The sequence below is a fragment of the Natrix helvetica genome (assembly GCF_964273705.1).
Source record: "Natrix helvetica genome assembly, chromosome: 3".
NCBI classification, from domain to species: Eukaryota; Metazoa; Chordata; class Lepidosauria; order Squamata; family Natricidae; genus Natrix; species Natrix helvetica.
In genome coordinates, this window is record NC_138549.1 from 123,110,830 (window position 1) to 123,136,714 (window position 25,885).

General features: G+C 39.1%; 1 protein-coding gene across 5 annotated transcripts; it reads right to left on the minus strand.

Moving 5' to 3' along the window:
* Window positions 1–1,750: 1,750 nt before the first annotated feature.
* RAB44 (RAB44, member RAS oncogene family) lies at window positions 1,751–25,871 on the minus strand. Of its 5 annotated transcripts, none has more exons than XM_081947796.1 (14): window positions 25,478–25,871; window positions 21,296–21,453; window positions 20,220–20,366; window positions 18,437–18,527; window positions 17,679–17,774; window positions 14,354–14,538; window positions 11,814–11,862; window positions 10,103–10,197; window positions 7,724–8,868; window positions 6,165–6,246; window positions 4,429–4,543; window positions 3,433–3,534; window positions 2,756–2,832; window positions 1,751–2,198 (listed from the first exon to the last, which is right to left on the minus strand). In XM_081947796.1, the coding sequence occupies exons 2-14, from the start codon at window positions 21,397–21,399 to the stop codon at window positions 2,111–2,113; spliced, it is 2,376 nt and encodes a 791-aa protein (XP_081803922.1). In that variant the 5' UTR covers window positions 21,400–21,453; window positions 25,478–25,871; the 3' UTR covers window positions 1,751–2,110. The 5 variants fall into 5 exon arrangements, with proteins under 5 accessions (XP_081803922.1, XP_081803924.1, XP_081803921.1 ...); XM_081947798.1 differs by lacking the exons at window positions 20,220–20,366; window positions 25,478–25,871 and adding exons at window positions 19,563–19,595; window positions 23,977–24,219; XM_081947795.1 differs by lacking the exon at window positions 25,478–25,871 and adding an exon at window positions 23,977–24,217.
* Between the last annotated feature and the right edge of the window lie 14 nt (window positions 25,872–25,885).

The following is a 25,885-nucleotide window of genomic DNA, read 5'->3' on the forward strand; positions in this document are numbered from 1 at the left end:
CATCCGGATGAAGTCACTGGCCCAGAGCTATGCTTGGTGGCTGGGCATGGACCAGGACATTGTGAGATGGGTCTCTGGCTGTTCTGAGTGCCAGGAGTCCCGACCTGCCTGTCCCAGAGCTCCCATCCAGAATTGGGAGCAGCCAAGGGCTCCATGGTCCAGGATTCATATGGACTTGGCAGGGCCAGTAAAGGGCCAAACTTTTATTGTTATTGTTGATGCTTATTCTAAGTGGGTTGAAATTGCATTATTGTCTTCCACCACTGCTCCTGCTATTATCAAAGTGTTAAGGAGGGTGTTCGCGACCCATGGGTTACCAGATCTGGTCGTTTCTGACAATGGGCCCCAATTTACTGCTGCATTGCTAAGCAATTTCTTTGCTAGAGTAGGGGGTCCGACACGCGTTTGTAGCCCCCTTCAACCCAGCGGCCAATGGCCTAGTGGAACACGCTGTCAGATCAGCAAAAGAAGCGCTGGCTAGGTTTGGCCCCCTCAATTGGCAGGAAGACATAGACACATACTTCCTATGGCAGCATGCCACCCCATGCTCCACGACAAACAAAAGCCCGGCAGAATTATTAATGGGTCGGTGAATCAGAACAACACTAGAGAGGCTACATCCAGAGTATGCCCCTTCAAAGCCCTTAGACTCGCAGTCAGCTTAAGGGGATTCCATTAAATGCAACAGTTTATGCGTGGAATTACGCCAGCCACCCACTATGGGTCCCGGGGGTAGTAAAATCAGGGCAGATCCGATGCCGCCCAGGCTATTTGGAAAACTACGCATGCGCGTTCTAAGTGTGAAGGAGTGTTATGTATCATAGTTTCCCCTCTGGTCCGTTTCGCTAGGGGGCGCTGTGCTCGATGCTGATTGGTTGACTGTTTGACAGCCGGCCTATATAAAGGGCTGTCAAACAGGGCTCAGCTGTTGCCAGTTAGCTGAGACGCACAAAATGTGAAGTGCCGCATTTGGCAACCTGTTAGCAATAAACTGTTAGCATTTGTTAAGTCCTGGCTCGCCTCCGTTTGTCCACTCGTGTTCTCCTAGCTAGAACAAGCACACCTGCCTAAAGTGGCATGCGGAGCCATATCGCTGGCACGTGGGGATAGCGCCCATTCCTCTTCCAGATTTCTGGTACACATCCGCATGCGACAATCAGTTGGCCTTTGTGCATGCAACAGTGCCGGAACGTGGAAAAGCTGGTCTTCCATTTCCTGGCATGAGCGTATGCGCCAGCCAGCTGATCATCACATGCGCATGCCTGCCAGTAACCAGAAGACTCGCTGGCCGGTGCGTATGTGCGTGCTGGAAACTGGAAGTTAATTTTCCAGCATGAGAATGCCCCCTGGACAGCTCCTCTTCCTGGTCGCGGCCCAGACGAGTACACGTGAAGTGCTTCCTTTTCAGCACTCAGTGCCGAAGAGGTTCACCATCAGTGCTCTAGGTGAACAGAAACAGATAAATATAACTGGAGATGGGTGTGATACAACACAGCAAAAAAATGTGAAATATTGTGGCTATGTAAAGAATTATAGGTGGTTCCCTCATCCAATCTCAAAGTGCAATACTTCTTCCATTATTTTTTCAAAAACCAGTATTTGTTGTTGTTCTTGTTCCACAATCCAAAAGATGTGCATAACTCATATGAAATAAACATTTCCCCCACCCCAGCACCGGCACTGTTTTCAATACAGTTTCTTTCATGAGCATGTCAGCCCCCTACAGCGGAACACAGATAATTGTCTCTTTAACAAATATATTTTAATGAGCAATGTAAGTGACCTGTAGCATTATTATAGAAATCCCAAATCCTAAGCCAGATCTATTGAATTAGATGGCTAAATGCAGGGGAAATAGAGTTGGTTTCATCATTGTTTGGCAAATTTCCAATGGAGAACAGTTTTGAGAATCTGTAGTGGAAGAACAGGTCGGGGATCCAGAGTAACTCAAAGTCTGAAATCTGTAAAGTGATGACCATCCTCAATTTTCATCTGAGTGGCAAAACATCGTAAACTATACAAGTTGGATTCAGTCCAGATTGAAGAGGGCAAACAATATAGACAATCACGCAGTGGACACAAGGATCAACAGTTATTAGTCTTTTCCACTTTATAAACAACAACTTCTCTTATTTTCAAGTTGCACTGGCAAGTCTAGAGCCTTCTTTTTTAATTGGTCTTCCTGAGTTTTCATCAACCTATTATAAATACAGAAACAAATAGTTGGTATACGGTTTTGCGTACTCCTGAAGATTTTCCAATATTTCTGAGACTATTTGAAGTAACAGGTCTCTTTCACACAGTCTTCCCTTAAGCAAAAAGTATACAGTACTGAAGTTCACACACATTCTCCCCTTTAATAAAAATAGCCTAGCTTTAGTCAATCTTGACACCATGGGTATAAGTGACATCATTGTTTTCCACAATGAATATTCAATAAAGTTTCAGTAGATGATGACCAAATTGAGCCCGATGGAGGGGTCAAGCATGTCATCAGCCTTGAATCCCTTTGCGCCCATAAGAGATCTAAGTCCAGCCCACCATGAATTCCGTTGACTCTTATCTACCACCAATTTGTTTTGAGCATTAGTAGTTCAGATTCTTGTAGAGAGTGTTAATCCACAATAAACTTTTATTCATTCATTATTTCCTGGTTTTTTGCCCTTGACAATTTCACTAATTCGTTCACTGCTTAGGAAGATCTCTGTTGCTGTAGGTTTTTGAATGAATTTTAGACCTGGCACTAATTACTCACCTGACTAACTGTACTATGGATTCTGTGACATTGTAACCTGAAGCAGCACTGCATTCATAAAATGGAAGTCCACACACCTGGCACAAAATGTAAGAGACAATGATGACAAGGAACACATGCTTGAACTGACAGATTTTACACTTAAACCCCAAAACTGAATTCAACTTTCAGTCTTGCTATTTTATCTGGAAGATGCAATATATCACAATGGGCATTGTCACGTGTTTCCATTCTTGTTTTGGATGGAGTGAAGTAGAGAAGCTGGGTTAAAAAAAGAGGTTTTGTCATTGGCAAGTAATTCGATTGAAATGAACCCACCTGCTAATGTCAATGAAATAAAGGTACAAATCCCTATCCTCCTTTTTAGCTTTTGTAACCTGTTTTAGTGTACCATCAACATAGGCTTATACTACTCATTTTCTTCTATTTCTCCTGCAAAGAGTAAGTCTTGGACAAATGAAATTAAAAGAGTTAGGGCCATGCTGAGCATTCGAACATGTTTGTTATAATTAATTTAACATTTCATCAAACAATTTATTAAACAATTTATTAACATTTTATTAAATTAGTATTTAAATTAATTATATTAATGGCAAATGTTTCCAGATAGCATCAGATTATTTTTACCATCAGTGGAAAAGTAATTAAAATGATAAGAGAAAAACAGAGGAGAGTACCTTGGCCAAGTATGTTCCATTCTCTACAGATACTCTCCTTTCCACAATACAGTCCATTTTGTTACCAAGCAGAAGGATGACGACTTCAGCTCCAGCTCCTTCCTATGAGGAAGCACAGAATTCATCAGATATTAAATGAAATCAAAATGCTTGGTTAAACCTTTCTGCAATAATAAAAGAAAATCTATTGGGATTAAGTTTCTTAACCATTAAAAAAAAACAGTATGCTCATCTACTTAAGAGATATAAAATATGCAAAATCTACTTTTAATTGCCTAATTTTTTACAACATATGGAACAATGGCTAGTTTGCAAATAGTTGTTTTGACAATGGTTTATTGCATAATTGTCAATGATTTGTTTCACAACCACACAAGTCATAGACCATGTCATACAAACCATTTCTATGGAGATTCTCAGGCGTCCAGATCATGGTCGTCTCAAAAGTGCTTTTTGAAAAGGAAACCGGATTTGTCTATTTCTTGAGGAAGATGTTTTGCTTCCCATCCAAGAAACTTCTTCAGTTCTGACTGAATCATTCAAATTAAGTCAGAACTGAAAAAGTTTCTTGCATGAGAAGCAAAACATTTTCCTCAAGGAAAAACACAAAATCCAGTTGCCTTTTCAAAAAGCACTTTTGAGATGCACAAATTTCAAAGTTCTGCTCCATGACTATTTTAATAACACAATTTCCAATATATACTGCATACTTTTAAAAGATTTTGATACGGTATTATATCTATGCAGCAGCTGCTCAGTGCCATATACTTTTAGTTAAATCTCTAAACCGCATTAGAGTAACATCACAGGGATTGAGCTGTAATCCGTAATGTATTTATCAAAGCAATAAACGCTGTCAAAAGCAGACTATGTAACCATACATAGCACCAAGCAGTATTTTTCTACCTAAATTATTTCAAATTTCTAAGAATCATCAAGATCAAAATTAAAAAACTGAGATTAAACAACAGTGGAACATAGCTGTTTATTGTTTACCTGGACACAGTTAAACCAGTACCGCACATCTGTAAAACTGTTTTCTGAGGTGATGTCATACATCAAAACAACTCCATCAGCCTTTCGGAAAAACTGCTTGGTGATACTGTGATATCTGTCAGGAAACATGTATTATTTTTTCACAAATATGTGTGTGCATACTGTAGATATTGATTCATGTGCATGATTGTGTATGATAAAACAATATTAAAATTTATCACACATTTTCTTTTCAATTTCTTGAAACCTACTTTACTTTAACAATTGAAATGTATTTTAAATAGAAGGGAAAGGTCTTTAGAGTTTATATGTTGTTTAATATATTTAATATGCTGTTATTGTTAGGAATAGAGCACCATGGTGGCCTAGTGGTAAAGATGCTTGCCTCCCATGTGGAAGATTGAAGGTTCAATCCTAGGTAGAGGGAGATATTTCTCTCCTAGGGCCCAAAGAAAGAATATCTGCTGTAAACTCTGTATGGCATCAGGAAGGATATCCAGCCAGTAAATGGTTGGTTCCATCCAGTCACCCCAAGTCTACCCCAAATTAAGGGATTATAGGGTTGTAAAAAGAGAGTTTTGTTGTTAGGAATACTGTATGCATATATGCACATACTATGACTATGACATACAATATTTTTTAAAGTACACAAAGCTACAAATTTCATAAACTATACCAGAAACTATTTTAGGATAGATGGATAGATAATTTCTGAATCATAGAATGTAAGTATTCTGCTACATTGGTCAGGGCCTCATAAATACTGTGACTAACACTATTTTGGAGACCCCACTTTAACAAAGATTCTTAAAAGGCAGAATAAGGGTACAATAATGACCAAGGCCCTGAAACTAAATATACAGGTAGTCCTAAACTTATGACAATAGAGATTTTGGTTGTTAAGCAAATCATCGCATTACCGGATCCAATTTTGAAACCATCTTTACTTTGGTTATTAAGTAAACCAATGTGGTTGTTAAGTTAATCACCCAGTCATTAAGTGAACTGTGATTTTGCTTATCGGAACCTACTGAGACATTCACAAATCAAAATCATGTGACCACAAGACAAATGTTGTAAATGCAGGCCAGTTGCCAAGCACCCAAACTGAGATCGTGTGGGCGGTACACAAGGGTGGTACAATGGTTGTAACTTTGAGGATGTGCTGTTAGTCACTTTATTCAAGGCCATTGGCACAGTTGTTAAAACAAGCAGTCCTTAAGCCAAGGACTACCTGTAAAAAGGGATTGAGGAGTGGGTACATTTATCCTTGAGATAAGGGAGTTATGATTGCACTTTTCAACCACTTGAGCCTCTATCCCACAAAGAAAAACATAGCATAATGACTTTAAATTATAAAGAGACTCATGGGACACAGTGTTGGAAAAATCTTCAAAAGGTAATGACAGTTCAACATTGGAACTAATTACCTGGAGAGACAAATACGTTTTTATGATATGTTCCTATAAAGGTTAGATAGCCTTTTGTCAGAGATGCTACAATCTGGCTTCTTACATTGATTAAGCAATTGCACTGAATGGCTGAAATGATGGGAACGGTTGCATGAATGATCTGCTGATGGGAGTTTCCCTTCAATAACAGAATTTGCAGTTATAAAGCCATGCAACAGTTCTGGGAACAAACATTATCCATCCACATTAATGACACAGGTCTTGAGCATAGTCCAAAGTCAGTTTCCTGAAATTTTGTCCTTGTTTTTGCTACCTCTATACTACCTTTCTTGCCCAGCTGTGTCCCACAGACGTAAAGCAAAGCATTTGCTATCCAAAATCAGGTTTTTGATCCGATAGTCCATTCCTACAGAATACAATGCAATCATTTACAATAGAATTCAGATCAAGCCTCAAGCTGGCTCAAATAAAATAAAACCAAACAAAAACCCTGAGGAATGCAAGCAGGAATTTTACAGATAGGAGTAGAATATTGAAGATCAATCATTTTGCAGGTATTCATAAAAACAAGGTTTTTACCTAGCATTGCTATTTGTAGGCAGAAAATAACTTTGGATTGTCTTTCATGTTAACTATACCATTAAAAGGAAAAGAAATGGAAGCTTATGCAAAATCGTCCTAGGAGAAATGAGATAATGTAAGGAAAATACACATCCTGCCTATGTTTTCCTTTAAAAGTGTGTACAATGTGTACTTAAAGCATGGTTGTTCAGTCGTATTATAACACAAGGAAGGAACAACATTAGATATACAGAAGGAAGAAAATAATGTTTTCCATTATTTATCAGAAGCCCTACTTAAGTAACAAAAGTGCCAGGATAAAAAGATTTCACTTTATTGGTGCATTATTTATATAGCACATCCTGGCACTTAAAGGGGACACATTGGTGAAGATGCCTCTAGTATACAAAAAGCTAATTAACTCCAAAAGGGACCCTGACAGAGGCAGTAGGAAGCGCAATAGGACAACTCGTCACAGCCAACTTGCCACGCCCAACTTGCCACAGTCAAGTTGGCACTTGCCACTTGCCATGGCCAACTCTCTGTGGAACAACTCACCACAGGACAAGTTGCTGCAGGACAATTCAACAATTCAATTTAATTATTTAAAATTATTTTTTAAATTATTTTAATTTTTGTCATTCACATTTCATTTTGTCCTTCTTTTGGCATCATTTCGTTAATGATATTCCACTGTTTCTTCGATATTGGTGAAACACTTGTCCCGCAGCAAGTTGACTATGTCAAGTTGTCTTGCGGTGAGTCAGCCAAGTTGGGTGCAGCAAGTTGGCCATGACAAATTGGCCAAGGCGAGTTGGCCATGGTGAGATGGAAGTAGAATCAGCATTACTAGTAGATGGTATTCAGTACAAACCAAGGGCTTCAAATTCAGAAAGTTACTTCTTTGTACGCACAACATGAGCCCATTTTTTTTAAAATCCCAAGAAATCTGTTTTCCTTCAAGATAGTGAAGGAGATGTTTAACTCCATATATCTAAAATGTTTATCTTTTCTTTTTTAAAAAAAAAAAATCCTACTTTGTTATAGAATAGTTCCACCTATTTTTTTTTTTGCATTTTTTTGGTTTACATTTGAATAACAATTAAAAACAACTATTATTATTGCTATTATTAATGTAATATTACATTAAAATGACCCTTGCTGTCATTTATTGGTCATCTGGATTTCTGTAACCCAAATCTGATAGTTCTGTTAAAGAGGCCTAAGTCAAAGTAAAATCAAAGAAAGAAAAAAACCAAAACCAGACTTTTCGAAAGGAAAAACCTTCGTAGTTTCACATGATTTTTAAGCACAATTCATACCTATAGTTGCAGTCACTTTTGCTTCAAACGAATCATTCTGCAACTTGTTTAAAAAGGAAGTTTTGCCAACATTAGAGTCTCCTACAAATAGTACATTATAAAAATGATCTGGATGAGAATACAGAATGGCCGTGTCTTTAGAAGTTTCTTTATTCATTTGGCAATCACAAACTTTTGTTATAACACTGGTTTCTGCATTAAATTCTGCACTGGCCTCTTGATTCTTCTTACACTCAGATGGACCAATCCATCTTTCTCTCCTGCCTTCTGATGAGTTCATCTTTAGTCTTTCAGCAAGTTCTGTGTGCATTCCTGGTCCAACCATATTCTGTAACTGACTGCTTGGATTATGCCCTGCAGGTAACTTGGGTAAAACCACCTTGGGCAGAAAATATCCTGATGGCACATTTTTCAGTAGAGGTTGTTGATTCTGAGATACTTTTCTATCTAGAATTTTCATTTTTGCAGACTGGCTTGCCACACCTTCTTCAGTGGATAACTCTGGAACCTGAATGGTATCGTTGTGTTTTAAAACTTTCTTCTTATGTTCAGGTTGGGTTTCCCCTTCTAAAAGTAGAATCCCACTTTCATTTGGGCTTTTCTTGTAGTCACTGACCTGTATTGCCAAGTCTGAATAAACAAAAGGTTTAATCATGGAAGTAAACCTTTCTCTCAGTGTAGGCTCTGTAGTTTTGACTTCCTTTCTGATTTTAGAAAAATTAGCTCTCTTCATCTCCAGATCTCTGACTTGTACATGAACTGGGACTTCTCTAAAGCAACCTCCTGCTTCTGATATAGCCACTTCAGAAATTCCATTTTGTACATTTTTGTTTGTTGAGCATCCTTTTGTTGGAGACTGAGGCATTATATTTCGTTGAGAATTTTCACGATATTTAATATGATCCAAGGGCTCTTGTTGAAAACCAAAATTATCTATTTCTTGATAATGGGATCCAGACTTTTTGTTCTGTGCTGCAATAGCCTCATTCAACTCTTTAAACAAAGAATTTGTATCTGAAGGCTCCTGTAGAAAGTATTGATCTTCATCTACAAAAGGCTCTATCAAAGGGTCCTCTTCAGTGGAAATCACCATTCCACCAGATTCTACGTCAGCTTCAGTCATTGATGTCACATCATCAGATGTCCTGTCACATCATTAACAATACAAAGAAAAAGAAATGAGTGCTCCTAAGGACACAGAACCTAGGGCTCACTGAATTCTGGTGACACGAAAGTACCTATCAGGAATATGGGGTTCCTACATGCATTAAATATCCTTTAGCTTGTCTATTATTGAATGAGTCCAGGTTCAACTCCACCTTGCCATAATGGTACAGGTAGTTCTTGAGTTACAATGGCAATTGGGACCAGAATTTCAATCATTAAATGATGCAGCTGTTCTGTTCTGTTCAGCTGTAAAGCACAATGTCACATGGCCCCATTGCTTAGCAATGGCAATCCCTGGCGCATCATTAAGAAAAGTTCAAGCAAGCACCAGCTTACAACTTTCTGCCTGTTTTCAACAACCAAACTCAGCGGGGAAGCCTGTAGGAAGTTGCAGGTTCCAGGCAGCTCAAAAGCAGGCCAGCAGGCAGGTAAGTGGCTGCTGTCAGGTGGGAGAAGGAGCAAGGGGGCATTTGAGTAGCAGGGGAGGTATGGCACAAATGGAGGGGTGTTTGGGATGGCTGCTGATCAGCACAAAGTGAACATGAGGCTCAGGGAGGATATGTGGGTGGCTTGCAAGGTTCAAGAGCAAAAGGCTGGGAGAAGGTAGGTAGGTAGGAGAGAGAGAGATTTCTCCGAGCAACTTGAAGTCATTCCTTCTGGCTTCTCCATTGACTTTGTATGTGGGGAAACAGCAGGGAAGGTCACAAATGGCAATCACATGACTTTGAGGACCAGCCATAACCACCACTTGTTTAGCGCTGTCATAGCTTCAAATGATTGTTGAACAACTGGTTGTTAACCAAGGAATATCTGCATTTACCCTTATTAGTTGCGGGGGGAGAGAAATGGCTTCTACTTTTTACCACCACCTGCAGTATTAGTAAGAATTTTGCAGCCCAGCTCCTCAAGTAATAATTTTCTGTACCGGAATTAGGTATCAATCTTTGCATAAGAATCTTTTCATTAAAATAAGTTTTCTTTAAGGGTTTTTTGGTCTGTTATAAAGCACAGTCTGAATCGCTTTTCCTTTGTTCTCTAGCATATGAGTTAATGGATAATGGAGGCTCAGAATTCAAATTGGGTTTTAAGTTCTTGAATATACCTGTTACTTCACTCTTGCCTTAGAAGCTCCTGATCCCACCTATACAGGAAACTATTCCTTTCCCTTCTGTCTTTATATAAACGCTGTTATAGATGTGTTTTGACCCTTACTGTTGTATAGAGCTATCTATTTTATCCTCATTCAGAATACATTCCATGTTCACCTCCTGTTGACAGAAGATCGTCTCATCTAAATTCACAGGATCCTTAGAGAAGGAAAAAAAGGCAAAAAGAAAAATGTTTAAGATTAATTCTGTATTTAGTTTTTTGGGGAAAATACTAAATACTATTCAGCATGATGTACTACTGTGACTTTCCCAATTTCTAAAGAGACAATTGTGCAGCTTTTTTATTTTGATGTGACAGAACCAATGGAGAACAACCAATGAAGGCAAAAGAGCACAGCTCAAGGACTTCAAGAGCACAGCAACAATATAATCTTCCACTGAATCAAAGTGTTTCACATGCATTCCTTTCTCCAGCAAGTGAATCAAACTTTTAAGCCTTATTATCTATCTCTATATAAGTGTGTGTCTGTGTGTCTGTGTCTGTGTGTGTGTGTGTGTGTGTGTATGTGTGTTCCAGCATAACTGGAAAGCCTTGAGCAATTTCAATCAAACTTGGTACACAGATGACTTCTGTTCCATTGTGTTCTGTTAAGATACAGTCAGTTGTGTCTTAAAATGACTTCTACTGTACTCCCATAAAATGGTTTCTACTGTACAGTGCAGTGGAGTTGCCATGGTAATGGCTTCACAAGTACTCCACAAGGAGGCTCCCTCTGGTAAGGGGAAAAATCCAACATTAGAAATTACGTTTGGTCCGGACATTTTCCCCTTATAAATAAATACCTGGGAAACGCCATGTTATCAGCTAGTCATTTATAAGAAATAGCATAAAAGAAAATTATTTTTTTTCCCAAGCTCTTCTATCAGAAACAATTCTTATAAGGAAATGCATACTTTGGATTTGTTGAAGATTCTTTATTACAGCTTAAAAATCACCCATGAAACTAGAAATAAATATCATACTATCAGATTAAATTTAGTTGCTGATGACTATGTATAGGAGTGAAAATCATTTTGGAAATAATAAATGAAACCGTGAAGTATCCATGTGCAGAATTTCTACAAAGTAGCACAGAAATAGGAAAAATCAAATCAATACTTTTTGAATTTATTGTAACTTTAATCCTTAAACTTTATTGGTTACAGCTCCCAAAGGTAGGCATGGCATAAGGTTAGATATGTACTTTTTTTAACTACAGTTTTATTTTAAAAAATAAGAAATATAGCTAAACAACATTCTGTATACCCGATGAATTAATTGTAGTCCATGAAAGTTTATGGAAGAAATAAATGTGTTAATCTTTAAACTTTTAAGAGCTCTTCAATAGATATTGCTGTGGAAGCTCCACTGATTGCAGTCGTTTTATATGATTCTTTTTAAACAATGTTAGCTATTTAAAGACTTCAGAAGTCAGCAATATAGAAGTTACATTAATAAAATGTACTTGCTGATTTTTTTTCTGTTTTTTCTTCTTTTTCTGAGAAAAGCTGTTATCCATCTCAATCACTGAATCAATCTTATATACTGTAGCTCATACAGAATAATTAACTTACAAGGGAATCCATTCTGCTTCGAATCAAACAACATAAAGCAAACAGTGACTCATATAGAAACACAGGAAATGAGACTTTGTGAAAGCAGAAATTGTGTCCTATTAAATTCAATGAACAAATAAACCTTCAATATTATCAGAAAGCTATCTCCAGTATCAATTCAGAAGAAAATGTCGGTGTTAGCCATGAGCCAATAGTACCTGCTCAGAGTGAGGATCCTTGCTGGTGTTTCCCTCCATTTCTGTGTCTCTGCAAAGAGAAGAAACATAGCACAGGATTTCCCATTTCTTCCCTTCACCGTTGTGAATTGCTTCAGCAAAGATATACACCTGACAGCAGGAATAGAGTCAAAGCTAATAAAATAATGTGTACAGAGAATGGAAATATAAATGATGGTGCAAAGAGAAATGGCTGTTGTCTCAAGGGGTCAAGGAAAATAGAATAATCACAGTGTGATTAAACCTAATAAAGGTTTTCCAAACACAGAACAGCCTTTGAATATTTATTTCAAGACGTGTTAAGAGTACTAGTACAATTAAAATGCTCTTTCTCCTGCCATAACTCCACATGCTTATCCCACCTTTTTGTGCAAAATTATTGGGGAATGCAATTGAGCTGTTCTATGCATATCAAGTTACCATGGTGCCTGTAGAGCAAATTAATAGATATTGATGGGAGTGGGCGTTTTAATGATGCAAGATGTCTTTAATGATGTACTTATCCAGATGGAAAAAAACAAAAAGCATTTCCATTAGGTAAGAAGTGCTTCATATAGTCCTGCAAATAATCAGCCTGTTTTCTGCACACCTTAGCCTTTATTCCATGATGGAACTTAAAGAGATACACATTTGTTTTTCACATTGTCAGGAGTACAGAATATGCGTCCATCCATATTTTATGGACAAAATAGTGAGAAGAGAGAAACTCCCACTTCACTATTGCTTCAGTTCATTTCTGCCAAGAAATTTGAAAATGACCTTTCATTGTCTTCCCTTCTACCCACTAAAAACTCCTGAGAACAGAAAGCAAAAAATCATTGCCCTGTCCTGAGTTGTTAAAAATCCTGCTGCTGCAGCAGCAAGGAAAAAGGCCATCTCAAATCTTCCAAACTTTTGCACACAGTTGATCTCCTGTCAAGTGGTGTAGCATGATCAAGTACAGAGCCAATCCAGGAGCAGCAGCAGCACAAAAAAAAACCCAACCCCAACCTCACAAACTTCATGTGGAAGTGTCTTAAAAGAGCATAAAACAAAAATTAACAGTGAATAAAACATTGTGGTGATATCAAAATGCTCAAAAAAGTTTGGAAGATCTTCCCCCGCGTGGGTATCATACAGGCAATAAACTGACTTGTAGCAGTGTGCCTAAGAGACTAGATCTTAAAAAGAGACTTGGATTATCAATTTATGGTCTAGATCAGGGGTATCAAACTCGCATCATCACGTTGTCGTCACGTGACATATCGCGACTTTTTTCCCTTTGCTAAAACAGGGATGGGGGTGGCATGATGCATCCGGCCTGCAGGTCGTAGGTTTGACACCCCTGGTCTAGACTCTAACTCTCAGCAACTTTAAGATTGGTGGATTGATACTCCTGGAAATCTCCTGCATGCAGTCCACCCATCTTAAATTGCTGAGGTTCAGAAACTGGTGTAGTCCAGTCAGTGGTGGGATTCAAAATTTTTTACTACTGGTTCTGTGGGCATGGCTTGGTGGGTATGGCAGGGGAAGGATACCGTAAAATCTCCATTTCTACCCCACTCCAGGGGAAGGTTACTGCAAAATCCCCATTTCCTCCCAATCAGCTGGGACTCAGGAGGCAGAGAATAGATGGGGGCGGGGCCAGTCACAGGTGGTATTTACTGGTTCTCCGAATTACTCAAACTTTCAGCTACCGGTTCTCCAGAACTGGTCAGAATCTGCTGAATACCACCTCTGAGTTCAGCCTATTAGCCTTTTCATACTGTAGGGACCGTCAAATCAAACCCAAGACCTTTCGAGTCTCAAAGAAGCCCTGCATAAACATTGCAAACATACAAAAAGTTCCAACACAATTCACTTCTAACCTATATGATCCATGGTTTTACAATGTTTATGAAAACAGAACCAAAGTGGCAGTTGGGCAGCTGAGTCGAGGCAAGTAAAAATTTCCACTATTGCAAACATTAGCATTATGTGGCAAAGTTCAAAACAATTTTTAAAAAAAAATCACAATCTCTCATGGAATCGCAGTTCACAAAAGCTGCTCTAAAGTTGAAAGCAAAAGTCCCTTTCTGTCATTTTGCTACAAAATAGGTGGGGATTACTATTAGAATCAGCAGGTTTTTATTTAATGTGGAGCTTTTGAACAAAAGCCATCTCAGATGTGCTGCTGGGCCTAGGCACCAAGGACCAGGGCTCTGAATCCAGTTTTTCTAGCCCAGTGAAGTGCAAAGAAAAGGGGGAAATCATTTAACAGCAACCAAATAAAAAGCAAGGGTGGGAGATGCCTTCAAAACTGATGATGCTCCTCAACAGACATCATATAACATGAGTGATCAGTGCACTGTGTATAGAACATATCGGTAGAACATAGAATAATAGAGTTGGAAAGGACCTTGGAGGTCTTCTAATCCAACACCTTGCTAGATATACCCTTTCAGACACATGCTTGTCCAATGTTTTTTTGAAAGCATTTGGAACCAACTGAAATTTGCAGATCTTCTTCTAAGACAACCACCCATACAATTATTAGGACTCACCTGCCTTCACTGTACAGTTGGGATATAGTATCCTTCAGGACCTCCAGGCATCTTTCAGTCTTTTGAAGCTGATGGAGGGTTTGCTGGAGCTGGTTTTCAAGGCTGCTCTTGATTTGTTGCAGCTGCTGAGTTTGGGTGCTGGTCACCAGTTGTTTCTCCCTGAGACTGAGCAACTGAGTTTCAAGCTGAGAAATAAGAAAAATCCAGTAGAACAGTAGAACAGTTTAGTCAGGTAGTTAAGGCACAAAGTTAGAGACCAGAAAACTGAGAGTCTTAATCCCATGGATTAAGCCATGAAAACTGACTGGGTGACTTTGGGCCAGTCATTCTCTCTCAGCCTGACCACTTCATAAAGTTATTGTTGTCAGGCAAATAAAAGAAGGAAGAAGTATTATGTCTGCTGCCTTGAATTATTGAAAAAACATAATAAAGGCAGAATATAATTCTTTAGGGACACGGTGGCTCAGTGGTTAAGTTGCTGAGCTTGTCGATCAGAAAGGTCGGCAGTTGGGCAGTTCAAATCCCTACCGCTGCGTAATGGAGTGAGCTCCTGTTACTTGTCCCAGCTTCTGCCAACCTAGCAGTTCAAAGCACATAAAAATGCAAGTAGAAAAAATAGGGACCACCTTTGGTGGGAAGGTAACAGCATTCCGTGTGCATTTGGCATTTAGTCATGCCGGCCACATGACCATGGAGACGTCTTCGGACAGCGCTGGCTCTTCGGCTTTGAAACAGAGATGAGCACTGCCCCCTAGAGTTGGGAACAACTAGCACATATGTGAGAGGGGAACCTTTACCTTTACCTTTAATTATTTATCTGGCTCCAGAGGCAGAAATAGAGGGAAGGCCAGAGACACTGCCACATTGGGCTCTTCTTACAAAAGAAACCTGATAGACTTCAGCTACGCGCCCTCAGAGGGGACCTAGTTTGCTTAGTGCTGAAGGCTTGGGGGAGGATGGCAAAGTTAGCAAAACAGCTAGCACCTTTCCACTCTCCCCCCCCCCCCAGGAGCCTCATGTCTACCATGAGCTATTGCATTGCCACCTTGACCTGCCCAACTCACAATTGCATGTGCCAGCCTGAGCTGGGAATAGATGACAAGCATATGACATAGAAATGGGAGGCGTGAAGGGAGGGTGGGGTGTTCAGCTACTATCCCAGCATTTGCAACTTCTGTGGCTTCTCGCGCTCTTCTCCTTCTGAGCCTCTTCAATAGTTGTGGAGCAGGGGCAGGGAAGATTTGTTATCCCCCCCCTGGCTTTTCTCCTGTCCATCCACCTTTCATAACCACATAACCACAAGCTCTTCTGCAACTGAATATTTTAACTCTCCCAGATCAGAATCTGGGTTGGGGAAAAAACAGATTGCACCCCACCAGGGGTTGGTTCCAGCCTGTTTGGCCTGGATTGGGCGAACCAGTAATGGTGGCAGTGAAAAGCTCCGCCCACCGCCGACGCTTTTTCTCATGCACAGAAGTGTCATGCGCGCATGAGCAAACCGGTAGTAAAAAGAATTGAAACCCACCACTGCACTCCACCCATTTGAAATAACATTGACCCCCCTCCACACACACACATCTTTTTAATGTAAAATGTCCTGTGCAATTAAAAACTGGGAAATGGCAAAAACCGAGCAGTTTTCATCTTTTTCCACAAACAAAAAAAAAAAATCGAGGGTGGGGGGTGGGAAGAGGAACAGACAACTGTTAGATGTTGCTGGCTGTGACACAGTTAAAGACAAGAAAAATGATAAAGCAACCTAATGTGAAAAATATTTGCTGTGTCTGAAAACGGTTCATTCAGTCTATTCAAAGACTGGGCCTGGAAGCAAGCTTCCATTGGAAACAACCTTTGACATGTCTAAAACTCCTCCAGGGAGGGGAGTTGAGTCTACTGGTTGAGACCAGTTTGGGCAAACCTGTAGCTCTGAAGATCAGCTGGGAGCAAACCACTTTGCTCCCATGAGCAAGTGGGCCCGCCCTCTCGCCCCTGCGCTTTACGTACCTATATTTTCTCAGCTGAGTCGCACGGCAGAGTGAATTGCCATGCCTCAGCTGTTTTCCTTCCCAAGCAGCAATCTGAAATGTAAGTATTCTATATACTGCACAAAGCACGCATTCAGCGAACCGGTTGTTAAACCAGTAGGAACCCACCAGTGATGGGATTCAGCCAGTTCGCACCACTTCGGGAGAACTGGTTGTTAAGTGTCTGAGCAGTTTGGTGAACTGGTTGTTGGAAGAAATCATTAGGGCAGAGAACCAGTGGTTAAATTATTTGAATCCCACCACTGGAACCCACCTCTGCTACTAGGGACCAAGTGGCTGGGGTTAGGCAGAGGAAGTGGTAATGTTACTAATATCTGAGAATGAATATTCTTGAGCTAAGCTGCACATAAGTTTATTTTCCTTTTATGTTTCCACCTAGCACAACTCTGTTCCATAGATAAACAGATCTCTTCAGTCTTGTGACCTCCCAAAGGATTGCAATTTGCATAATTTCCACCCCAACGGGAATTCTGAGTGTGCAATTACAGAATTATGAGAGTTGCACTCCATCAGTAATTGCAGGCAGCAGATTGGGAGCTGGCAACAAAAGTTCAAAAATACCAGAATAGTTTCAAGAGATACCTCCCTATGGTATTTCAGCCTGCCCCAAGAAGATCTAGAAGGGAGGCCTCCCTCTGGATTCTCACTCCAAGGGAGTGTCATCATCAAGGGCCCACCAGGGAGAGTTTTCTCGGTTGCTACCTCCATTGGAACAACATCTCTCCAAGCTCAGGCTGTCACCAGCCCTGCTGCTTCATTAAAGCTATTAAGCCCTGAGTGTTCCAGAAGGCATTCAGGGTGGATGGGATTAGGCCCCTCTTACAGTAGTGTATGTTATGTTCTTGGGTGTGTTTGTTGTTCTTGGTGGTTCAAAGGAAGAGTATTGTTTTAACCTTGTACCGGAAAGTAGGAATGCAATCTGCTTGCTTGGAGTCATTAATAGTTAAAGCAGGTAAGAAGCCCAAGTAAATAAATATTTCATAGCAAGCTTCCAAAAGTGGTGTCACTTTCTGCTTGCGGTAAGCAGCAGCCAGTGTTTCTGCATAAAATTGAAAGTAGTGAAAACAACAGTAGCTTCAAAATGATGGTTTGAAACAAAGGAGAAGCCTCCAGCAGGTGGCGCTGCTTCTGTTGCAAGAAATAAACACTTATCAATCGGGGGATGACAACATAAAGTATATTTCATCTGAAAGTGGGAAAATGCCACAGTGCTGTGAAAGATTGAAGAAGTGGTTGCAATCCTATGCTCTTGTTTACTTCATGTCCCACTGATATTTTACCTCTTTTTGACCAATAAGGGAATGCAGAATTTCCTGTTCTCTAACATCCAATTCTTGCTGTATCTCCATGTAATGCAGCTGGCTCCTGACTTTACTCTGCAACAGTAAATTGTAATGAAACTATAAAGTTGCAAAAAACAAAAATCCCAACACCAACAACCCTAATGCATTTCTATACATGAAGTTTGTATAGTAACAATACAAAAAAGATTATCTAGTCATTAATCAGTAAGCACATAGAAGAACATAAATAAACCCCTAGTGTGGCCAAAATGCATATGTAATATTTAATGTAGGGGCAGAATGGCTCACAGGTTAAAGACACTGAGCTTATCAGCTGACTGCCTGGGTTCAAGACCAAGGCGCCACGCGACAGGGTGAGCTTCCATTATTTGCCCCAGCTCCACTTCACTTAGCAGTTTGAAAGCATGCAAATGCAAGTAGATAAATAGGTATCACTTCCGTGTGCCTCAGTGTGAAATCATGCTGGTCACATGACCATGGAAGTGGCTCCCTCAGCTAAGAAATGGAGATGAGCACCACCCTCTAGAATCAATGTCCTCATTGGATGGCCAAATTCAATTTTGCTCTTGTAGACGAGAAAGATAAAACACACCCTTCCCTCCAATTATTATATAGGAAAGTAACCCCACATTATGATGTTGCAGGCAAATTTGCCCCAAGTTATTGAGAAAGAGCAGATTTTTTTCAACAAAGGATAAATCCTGAGAACTGGCATGGTCCATCCGGGCACCTACCTCATTCTGCAGTTTTTGTTTCTCCCTCTCAATTTGCTGCTCCATTTCTTCATATAGCTTCTGCACTTTTTTATTGTGACCAGATATTTGTCTAGCAGAGTGCCAATAAAAAGATATTAAGGGATGTTTATGCACACAGAGAGACTCTTCAAATATTACTACACTCGTTTATGTTCAGTCTGCTCAGCAACTAATTTTGCAGGAGGACTGTTCTGTAACACTAGCCTAGTGGTGGGTTCCAGATCCTGGTGCAACCAGTACACGCATGCATACTTACCACCCACGACGCTCCACTACACCTCCATGATGCTCCAGCTGCTCGGCGGAATGTCGCACAGGCACCGTATGCTCCATGCATGTGTGCGGAAGCCCCAAACAACTCAAATACAGGTAAGGAGCACGGGCGAGTGGGTGGGCCTTCCAAAGCACCGTACCAGAACGGTATCTGGTGCTCCCAGATCCTCCACTACTGCACTAGCCCAACCACACCAGTTCCCTTAAGGTAGACGGACCAGAGGCCATTGGCATGCCCACTATTTCTTCTGCTGCTTTCCCTTATATTTTTCAAAAGCAACCTTTCCCACTATAGCAATTCTCAGCTATGTTGGGATTATCACTCACAGATGTTGCAACAGTTCTGTAGAGCCCCATTTTAGAGAAAGTTATCTTAAAGAAACAAAACTGTCCATGGATTCTCTATTTAATGATGTTTGCTTTGTTAAAACTGGAGGGTCATATATAGTGCCAATGTGGAAAAACAATGGACCTCTTGAAAAATCTGACCTCAAGCATGTGCAGCTATCAATAATGACTTCTAATTCCCAATTATTAACTTCTTCTCTCCACTTCACCCAATTATAGTTTACATGAGGAAAACTTGGCGCACTAGATTGGCTACAAAACACTAATTCTCGAATCCCAGGTGTATGTGCTGACCTCATATAACATACTGAGCCAAATTCAAACAAACAATGCCAAGGCTTAAACCAATATGCCAGTTCAGCAATTATGCATTAACTCTGCTAACTGTGGCTTATCTGACAAACCATAGTTCAGACAAACTATGCAGGATTTGTGAACTCAGGCTTTGTCTCTTGATAAAGATTTTTGAACCTAAAATACCTGCCTTCTTTGCCCTCTTCTGATGTAGGCATGCTTCCTACATTCTAGAAAAACAATGGTTTATTTTAAAAGCAACAATAGCTATAATATGCTATGCTGTATGATGTACAGATCTCGACGACTATATTTTGCAAATCGCACTAGTCATCAACAAATCCCCCCCCCCCCCGATATTAGAACTACTACCGACCTCCGCTCCTTCCGACAGAAGCTTAAGATCCACCTGTTCCAATTAGCTGGCTTAACTGATTTATAGTCCCATTTTTAACCTCCTGGCAAACATCTTATTGGGTAGTTTTTAAGGGTAATTTTAATGTTTATTTGTATTTTAATTCAAATATTGTACAGTGCATATCCTACCTCCTCCGTTTACCTATTTGTATATTTAAGTATACCTATATTTTGTATTCATACTGTTTTAATATGACTGTACACCACCCCGAGTCCTGTTTAGGAATGGGAGCGGTTTATAAATTAAAGTTTATTATTATTATTATAAATCAACTACTACAGCTTAGTATGTTATGTAATTCAGATACTGAGTTCCCCCTCCCCTTACAGTTCCATAGTTACTTTTCCTGGAGTTGTGCGACTTTTCCCATTTTAAAACTCTTGTTAGTGAAAACACATCCCATATTTCCATTTCTATGCAGTGACCTACATTTTCAGTAGTAAATGTATCTTCTCTTTTTCAAGCTTAGCTTCCTTGATCAAGTGTGCCATTTCAGCCAAGAACTCCTTCAGATTTCCCAGCAGATGTGGTTCTGCTTCCCAGAGCTGCACCCAGATCTTCCAGATTTCTGACTTGCTATACAAGAGGAGACTTTATTGTTTCCGGATCAATAGTCTGGTTCAATTACTTTTATTATTTTAGCTTATCCCAGTTCTAGTTGAACATGAATAAATCAGCATGAAAATGTGTATTAAGGCTGAAACGTTTCTATTGCCAGCATTGAAATATCCATATTTCCATATGTAAATTGTCTTGGAAGTGATTCATTTACAGGTAAATCACAAAAGATCATGGGTAAATGAGATGTAATAATATATATGCTAACTTGGTTTCAATCACATCAATTGACAAGTGTAATACTTGCTGGTACTTGGTGTTCCATGCAGCTGTAGGTAACAGCTGCAAAATATGATGCATAAGGATACCTATGAAGTTAAATGGGATATCTAGGGATAGAGGGCAGGAGGAGTTACGTAAACAAAGAAAATATTTCTAACTATGCTAAACAAAGCAGCTAAAACTAATTTTGTTGGAAAATCAGAAACAGATTTTACACCTGATTGATGGAACTTGGGAGTTCTAGTAAACAAACAAAAATAAAATGCCACAAGTCTTGTTTTTGTCTATCCTTTCTGTAGTGGGTCTTTGACTCCTGTGATGGTGCTTTATTTTTCTGGTGCTTGGGAAAAATTAATTTTGTGTCTTCTTTAGCTAAAATTGCATGGCCAAAACCCAAGGCTTTGCTATTAGATTTCAACGGCACAATAAAGGAATTTATAGACATCTTGTAAAATGGATGGAGATAAGATCTTCATCAGCCATCTTTCCTTTAAAGCTTATGTGATCACCTATATCACCTTCCACCTTTAAGGTCCTTATATTAATTTAACCTGTTGATTTGTATCAAATCCATTTCTCTTTCACCCGTTCCCATTCTGCTTCCATTTACAGTAACTGTGAGAATTAGTATGAAAACATATGTAAAACTATCATATTGTTCTTACTCTTCAAAGACATTATCAGCTCCCAGTTGATTAATGAAAGACTCAAAGTGTTTTTTCTCCTCACTATTAATTTCCTCCAGGGACAAGTTTGAAGTTGCCTTCATGAAAGCTGTCTTCCACTTCCTTTATTATCAAGGTCTGTGAGCCCAAAAAATGCCCTGCAAATAAACAAATAAAATCATGCCACATGCTCATGTGGCTTAGTAGAGTATCATGGAACAACTATATGAAAACTCCTTAGTGCAGTGTTTCTCAACCTTAGCAGGGTTGAAGATACGTGGACTTCGACTCCTTGATCTCCATCCCCTCTAAGGCCATCTATAATAAGATAAAATGAAAGAAAAGTGGGCAGGTGGAACAAAAGAACTGACTTTTGAATTTTTATCAAGGTTTGCTCATTCACTCCTTAATCACACTAAAACAGAGTAACTGAAAGCTTCACTTTACCTGCATATCAGATCGTGGAATATAAAACTTACTTGTTTTCATCACTCCCAGTTCTTGTCCATGACTTCAGAATTCAATAACCCTTCTTCTGAGATAGAATATCTTTGTAGGCTTTCATAGGGGCTTCTTCTTGCTCCCAAGGACTAAGTCTAAATGTTGTGCCATTAGCCGACATTCTCTACTTGTACATGGTTGACAGCTTGATTGGGTGGGGAGGATATTTATCCTTAATGTTTATATCCGCAGTAGCCATATTATTTTGACATAAGAGACACATGTGGCACAGTATTACTATTTAACTGCAATAACATCTCACTCACAAACTTTTGTACAACAAACCAAGCCTTAGTTGATTGAAGCATAGTTTATATAACACACTGAACCACAAATTATTTTTTTTCAGATGGCTGAATTCAGATAATTCAGAACTTCAAGATTCTTCAGAACTTGAAGAATCCTGGGGTAATTTAGGGCAGCATTTCTCAACCCCAACAATTTCAAGAAGGGATTTCAAATTCCAAAATTTACCAGCTAGCATGCAGGGTACGGAATTCTGGGAGTTGAAATCCTCATAACTTGAAATTGCTGAGACATAGAAACACTGGTCTAGGGCAAGGGTTTCAAACTCATGGCCTACAGGCTGGATGCGTGACATGCTGGCCACGCCCACACCCGGTTTAGCAAAGGGAAGAAAAGTTGTGATACGTCACATGATGATGACGTGATGACATAAATTTGACACCCCTGGTCTAGGGCATTGTATAAATCCAAGCATGAGTAACCGATCAAAGTGGGTTGTTCCATGTGTACAGTATCAATGCATTTGCTTGCTAATTGAGACATTTTTAAATTAAACTCATTCAAAGGTTATAGGAATTAGAACCAGGAATGTATATTTACATACTTCAGCATCCAGGACAGTTGCAGAAATTTCCTGATCTAGTTAACATTCCTGGGTTCTGAAGTTATTGGCTACCTAAGGCTGCCAGTAGACTTCTTACACCTGGAAAGAAGAAAATATCTTTCATATGAGTGATCTGTTTTCATAAGGAACTACTTTCATAATATCTGATCTCTAATTTCTAACTTCCTGGTTCTAATTTGGCTGTACTAAGCAGCAAGCTCAGACAATAGATCAACAATACTTATAGTCTGTAGACATTTTTATTTCCCACACACAAAGATTTTTGTGGCTTACGATAAAATATATATTTAAAATGTCCAGCTGTCCAGGTGTGGGGAGGCTGTAGCATGTACATAGTTTGCAGGCAGTTCTGTGCCCAGTACCCAGTTTTTCTAGCTGATGGATCAAGGAGAACTGCAAGAGGAAAAATATACTCCCTCCTACCATTTCAAGGGGAGAATCGTAAACACTGTAAAGCAAGCTATAAAACATGATTAACATAGCTTTTGAAAACTGAGAAATTCTCAAGAATCCATGTTTGGATCCCAATCCATGTAACATACTGCCAAGCTCATTCAGTTTCTGTAGCCCACCTTTCTCTCTCTCTCTCTCTCTCTCTCTCTCTCTCTCTCTCTCTCTCTCTCTCTCTCTAAGTGCTGTTACCAATTGCAATTTTTAGTGAGCAACTTTCTTCCCCATGTAGTGTCCACATTGACAAATAAGTTCTACATGAGTTTATTACATGCCAAAAGTAAATAACCTATGTACTTTTTTCCTACATTGGCTGCTGGAGTTTTTGGGCTACCTGTATTCCAAAATCAAGTCCTGGTACCTCTTTGGGAAAATCTTAACAGCTACATATGTTGTCTCTTATAGGCATTGTGTTTTATAGGCATTTTCTGCTTTTATAACAACTGCCTGATGAGATTTCACTTTGTGAAAAGAGGCACAATAAGGAAAAGTCAGTGCATTTTGATATGCTGCACTTGGCTTGTTTTTTTCTCAGCAACTCAGTTTCGGAGACTGGATTCACAGATGTTAAGCCATAGTTTGTTTAAATTCAGGTTCTAAAATAAGTCAAGAACTGAGTTCACTCAGTCATAAACCAGGAATTCCAATCTACTGTAATTTACGGGTACTTTATGTCACATGCTAAACCAAAACCAGTCAAAAAAACATTATGTCTTAAAGTTATGTATGAACTCAGACCCAATTTCCACCATTAAAATAAAATCTAACTTCAATTTTTTTAAAAAAAGCCTTCTCAGCCAAGTCAGAAATAAAGCATAACTTGAAATTTAACCCTGTCTGAACTCTTAAGAAAACTTACCTGTCAATAAAAAGACAAGAGCATTTAGGGCGCTCTACAGTGCAGGATTCATCCACTTTAAGAGATGGTTCCCTTTTTTTTTTCAAGAGGAAGTTAGAGCAATTGCAGAGCAGGGGGAGGTTTCATCTGCTGGGTCATTTCACCAGCTGCTCTGAACCATCAGTTTGTCATTTTCATTCTTGCTCAACCCACCTCTGGTTTAGTTAGAAAAGAACTACCTCCCACCCACCCCTTTTTTTTAAAGATTTAGGCACCATTTGGCTTCAAAGCAGCGCTTCTCATGCTGGGGAATTCTGGGAGTTGAAGTCCACATGTCTTAAAGTTGTTAATGTTGAAAAACACAGCTTTAAGGGCATCCTGGAGGCTACATTTCACAAAGCAGTGAGACTGAACTCAGGAGAACACCTAAAACTGACTTTGTTTCTTTTCCACTTAATTCAGATTAAATAACATAGGGATTATGTCCCATTATTTTAGGTATGCATGTAATCTTACATTACATTAAATATGGCATTTGATAACTTTTAGCATTCCCTGAGGACAATCCTAAGATTCTTAGGGACCATTCATACTACTGACATACTGTATATTGTATTTCTCAACAGATCTTTTGGAGAATTTGGTTTTTTTCCACATTTAATGCAAACTTAGAAATTTGTTACAATTACTATTTATTGTGCTAAATGTAAGACAGAAGCTCAAAATGAAATTATTTTTCAAATCAACTCTACACAGGACATATTTCCGAGGAAATAAAGGATGGCAACAACTTAACACAAATTCATGTCAATCTCAGTTCATGCATTTGTGACTGAGGTAGAAATATACTAATACTTCAATATTGTATAATATAGAAAAATATAGTTTATGGCATATAAAGCACATATTTATGCAAAGATGCAGTCATGAATTTCTATGCTGGAAGTTTGCCTGAATCTAAACTGGTCTGAGATGGCAGCCAAGAATATATATATTTTCATTCGGGTTACCGTAATTGCTATTTTTCCTAACAATACCTAACTGTGTAATAACCTGCTTTCCTTTCTGCTACATTGTTGATTGTTAATGCACATTGATTAGCTGTTATTAAAAGGGACATTTTAACAAGCAATGGTGCCTTTGAATTAATGTGTGCATTGCTTATCTCATGCTAAGTTAAGACTTAGGCACAAGATGTCACAATCAAAAAGTTAGCCTGGATAGAAGCCATAACATCCTACAAAATTCAAAATGCAACTGTATTATGAGTTGATCATTCTAAAGGGTCAATATAATTACAGACCCAGGCTCTTGGTTTTTTAACCTAATTCATAGTTTATGTGAGAAAAGCACTTCAAATATTGCAGAGTACGGTAGTAACTATGGACTTTTGTATTTTATTTGGTAATAAAAGAGTTTAGACTGTCTTATCAAGAACACATTGTGCATTAACTTTTTCCAAGCAGGATTTATTAAGTGTTTCTAGATTATGCCATGAAAGATATGGAAATCTCATACAAACCTTTCTCTCTCTCTTCAAGGCTACTTGTATAGAAACCAATCAATTGTACTCTAACTTTTTATACTTTCCCCATTATCACTTTTTCCTAGGTTTACACAATGTGCTACGGTAATTATAACTGATTGTTTTGGCTTAGTGTATGGATCTCAGCCACTGTAATTAATGGTTCAATGTCTTTCTGTAAGCCCAGATAATGGTGACTTATTAAGTAAACCATAATTAAGCAAACTAATTATTAAAATACAATGGAAGAGGCTGTGCTTGATAGAATTGCTATTTTCATACTGCACTTATCTATGGTTAATTGAATCATGATTTACGCACTGGAATGTCAGGTTTAAAGGAGATTGGATAGTCTGTAATTCAATAGATTGTTCCACTGCGTTTTTATCTTGATAAAATCTTTTG